The sequence below is a fragment of the Mycetomoellerius zeteki genome, unplaced genomic scaffold, assembly GCF_001594055.1.
Source record: "Mycetomoellerius zeteki isolate Tzet28-1 unplaced genomic scaffold, Tzet1.0 scaffold364, whole genome shotgun sequence".
Classification (NCBI taxonomy): Eukaryota; Metazoa; Arthropoda; class Insecta; order Hymenoptera; family Formicidae; genus Mycetomoellerius; species Mycetomoellerius zeteki.
In genome coordinates this window covers 799,633-804,041 of record NW_017257354.1, presented here as the reverse complement: position 1 = coordinate 804,041, position 4,409 = coordinate 799,633, and the positions used below count along the sequence as shown (strand labels likewise).

Below are 4,409 nucleotides of genomic sequence, written 5' to 3'. Positions count from 1 at the left end.
CTCTAATAGAGATCTCTGACTGTAAACGATTTGCTATTGTTATTTAATTTATAAAACGGAAAACTTGTCAAAAATGGTTATAGCGATTGGATTTGAAGGTAGTGCGAATAAACTAGGTGTAGGAATAATTCGCGATCAACATATATTATCGAACGTACGACATACTTATGTTACTCCACCAGGAGAAGGTAAGAGAACCTCAGAATAATATTTTATAAATACTCAAATATATATTAAATATTTTATAATTGTTAATGCAAGTTATTTCTTGCATTAGTATTATTTTTGCTTTCTATTTAATTTGTACCACTACTTATGTGTTCAAATTGCAAATTGCTTATGTATCCTAATTCCAATTAATTATACTTTTATATAGTTAGAAAATAGAAGGTGTGAAGAAAGGTAGATTTAAATAAAATTAAATTATGCAATATTTTAATTTTATTAAAAAATATTTTGTAGTATAAATCAGCTATATTTTTTTTAATATAATAGTTGAATTGAATTTATATTTAAAATATGATTAAAGTTATAAAAATCAAGTTTTATGTGTATATGAATCATAATTGTGTTTACAAAATTTGATAATTAATCAGTTTATTCTCCTCAGTTTCAGTACTAATAAAATTGTGCTCATTTGACGTGTTTTTGTACGAAACAAAAGAATTTCGCCAGAAATTAATCAATTTTATATTAATATAAAAAAGGCATTGTATTCTGTATATTAATTTGTACCATATATTAATTACATATGTCTTATATGTTATTTATTTATTTCTTTAATGTTCTTATCATTCATGAATGCTATCAATTACAGCTTAATTCAAATTAATACAGTATCGTAAAAAGAAAGTAATAAAGATAGAAAGCATCTATTTTACAAAATATAGATTTTTTAGAGTTATTTTTAAAATGAAATTTATTAATTATTTCTTAAACTTTTTAATAAATCTATTCTATATCCACACAAGTTCTAAACACTTGCATTATATAAATATATTAACATGTAATCTAATAAATGTGTATTCATATTAGGTTTTTTACCTCGAGAAACAGCTCAACATCATAGAAAGTATGTATTAGAAGTTTTGCAAGAAGCCTTAGATGATGCAAAGATTAGTCTGAAGGATGTGGATGTTATTTGTTATACAAAAGGACCAGGAATGGGAGCACCATTGACAGTTACTGCTTTAGTAGCTAGGACTGTCGCTCAATTATACAATAAACCTATAGTTGCAGTCAATCATTGCATTGGTCATATTGAGATGGGACGTTTAATTGCTGGTACTGAAAATCCTACTGTTTTGTATGTTTCTGGTGGAAATACTCAAATCATTGCATATTCTCAACAAAGATATCGTATTTTTGGTGAGACAATTGATATAGCGGTTGGAAATTGTTTGGACAGATTTGCAAGACTATTAAAGCTCTCAAACAATCCTTCCCCTGGATATAATATAGAGCAGTTAGCAAAAAAGCAAGTAAATTTTTATGTAATCACTATTTAGTCTTTATATTAATTTTAAATTTATGCTTAAATTTATACTGGATTTTTAAATAAATTTTATGTAAAAAGAGGTGAGAAACTGGTACTGCTACCATATGTTGTGAAAGGGATGGATGTATCATTCTCTGGTATTTTAAGTCACATGGAGGAACATCTTTCCAAATGGCTTGATACAAAGGCATTCACTATTGAAGATTTATGTTTCTCTTTGCAAGAGACTGTATTTGCTATGCTCATCGAAGTTACAGGTAACTTCAAGTAGATAAATTTTTTCTTACCTTTTTTTCGTCTCTTTACATTAAGTAATATTGTAGAGCGTGCAATGGCGCATGTAGGATCAAATGAGGTATTGATTGTGGGTGGTGTGGGATGTAATGAAAGATTGCAGCAAATGATGAATATCATGTGTGAGGAAAGGAATGCGACTCTTTATGCAACGGATGAGCGGTTCTGCATAGACAACGGCGTTATGATCGCAGTTGCTGGATTGCTCCAATACAAAAGCAAGGGCGGTACTCCTTGGACGCAAACTACTTGCGTTCAAAGATACCGAACAGACGATGTATATGTTTCCTGGAGAAAATAAAATAATATTTTCAAAGAATTTTTTCGTTCAAATATTTTAAATTATAGTAATATTTTAATAATTTAAATTTCCTTTATCACAATATAATAATATATTGACTGAATATCATTTATATCAATTGTCGATAATGTCAGCGTTCTTCAATTACCTTCGGGTCCTCGAGGCCCTTTTTGTGAGGACGAAAATATGACCAGGGTTGACGGTCTTTTAAGTATCTCGTCGGTGCCTATGTACAAAACGCATAACATTATATATTAATTATATATCTTAATTATAATTTATTGATGTAAATTATATTACTGAAAAAAATAAAGTAAGAAATAAAAAGAATGTTTTTCTTATGCTGTGTAGGAGGAATGAAACAAAGAATATATTTGAAGCCAGAATCTATGCTAACTATATTTGATAAATCTTTTTTCTAAGTATGTATCGCATGTTGCATTGATCAGTACGTTGGCTATTTTATAACTATAATGCCTGCTGGAAACATTTTTGTCTCTTGCTGTTTTTCTGTAAAGTTGATAGTACTTGAGTAAAAAATTATTGAAAACCAATATTCGTGGTGATTTTTAATTAATTTCTAATTAATTTCTATTTAATAAATTTAATTAATTTCTAATTTTTAATTAATTTCTAATTAATATCTTGTTAATTATTACGAAAATTGCAAAATACTAGAGGATTTTTCAACTCAATTTAGTTCCCTCTGTCTACACAAGAGCTCTTTGTCAATAATTGTGGGACACTGTGTGCGTGTGCGCGCGCGCGCGCGCGTGCGTATGTGTACATATATATATATAGAAAATATATGTATATATTTAAAAATAACATGTTATATTTATATTCATCACATTTTCTCTTATTATTTTGTACATACCAATATTAATACAATACATGCATTTGTAAATAAATGACGCTTGCGTAGCATGTTAATTTCTAGCGTTGTAAAAAATATATGATGTATGTTATGTATTTTTCTTTTAAAAATGTGCAATTTTTATTTGAATGTTTTTCTACAATAGGAAACTATTAAAATATTTATAGTAATTATAATTTATTCTAGTAAATATTAAAATAGTTTGTCTATACATATATTTCTTGTGTTAGATTTTATTGAATGTTTGATTTAAATTTTTTTATCAAACATTTAAGAGTAAAAATTTCCGGTTTTTACTTTATAAAAGTAAAAACCGGAAATAGTTTTGATTTCCGGAGAATTTGAATTAGTTATTGATTTTCATATAAGATAAGTTGTGAATTTTATTGAATTTACTTTATCCTCATATTAATTTAATTATTTTAATTATTTTATTTCAACATTTATATTAATATATTAATGTAACATTTATGTTGATAGATTTTTAGAGATGTAATGTATCGGTTGTATTTACAAGTTCGTTAAATATAATATTATTTGCAAATGATTGGACAATACATACAGTAGTTGCTAAGAATTGATTACTGCACATTATTCGTGTTTCTGTATTTCTAGATGCCTCCTTGTTATACAATAATGTGACTTGCATATAACAACTATCTAGTTTAATACGCCTTCCAAGCCTTCTTTAGATCGTTTCAATACTGACCCTGTTCAGATTACATCGATCGGCTTATTAATTATATACGAAACGTTTTCTGGACATATGTATATACGATGTTTTATCGATTTGATCCTAAGGAATGGCAAATGCGTTGGTTGAGAGCCTATCTCAATACAAAGTTTTACGTCGAAAACATGAATTTTGGTAATAACACGCTACAAAGTTGTTTGAGCCAAAAAAGAGATCTGAGTAGGGGAAAAACAGAGATGGATACACCAATCGAATTTGGGTATTGTTCTTCGTGGAACACCATACAAGCGAATTATAGATAAAAGTATAGATTTATAGTGTTATTATTACTAATATTTAATTACTAATATAATAATAATAATAATATTTGTGAATGATGTTAATGATCGAATCTCTGTTGAATTTTAATGAATCTAGTTTTTTATATTATATACACACACAACTGTTAAAAAATGTATAAATAAATTAAATGTGTTCCATATTGATTATTGTATAAAAAGCAAAACTGATCATTAAATTATAATAATTTCTCTTTAAAAAAGTTTGTATGTAATCAAATATAAATATACAATATATAAATTATGGCCATATTTGTTTTTTTATAATTTCTCAATTTCCATTCGTATATACAGAAAAAAAATAAAAATTGAAAGAATAATTTTTACATCGTTTTTTTCGAGGGGATAACCACTTAATGTAATCGTGGGACAGAGTCCTCGAAATCATTATAAAATTCATATGAAAT

The 4,409-nt window shown here is 27.0% G+C and overlaps 1 protein-coding gene across 1 annotated transcript; it reads left to right on the top strand.

Annotated features, from left to right (window-relative positions):
* On the top strand, nt 1-2,101 carry Tcs3 (Probable tRNA N6-adenosine threonylcarbamoyltransferase Tcs3). Its single transcript, XM_018453051.1, has 4 exons — nt 1-188; nt 1,036-1,477; nt 1,577-1,755; nt 1,822-2,101. The coding sequence occupies exons 1-4, from the start codon at nt 74-76 to the stop codon at nt 2,091-2,093; spliced, it is 1,008 nt and encodes a 335-aa protein (XP_018308553.1). The 5' UTR covers nt 1-73; the 3' UTR covers nt 2,094-2,101.
* The last annotated feature ends 2,308 nt before the right edge of the window (nt 2,102-4,409 follow it).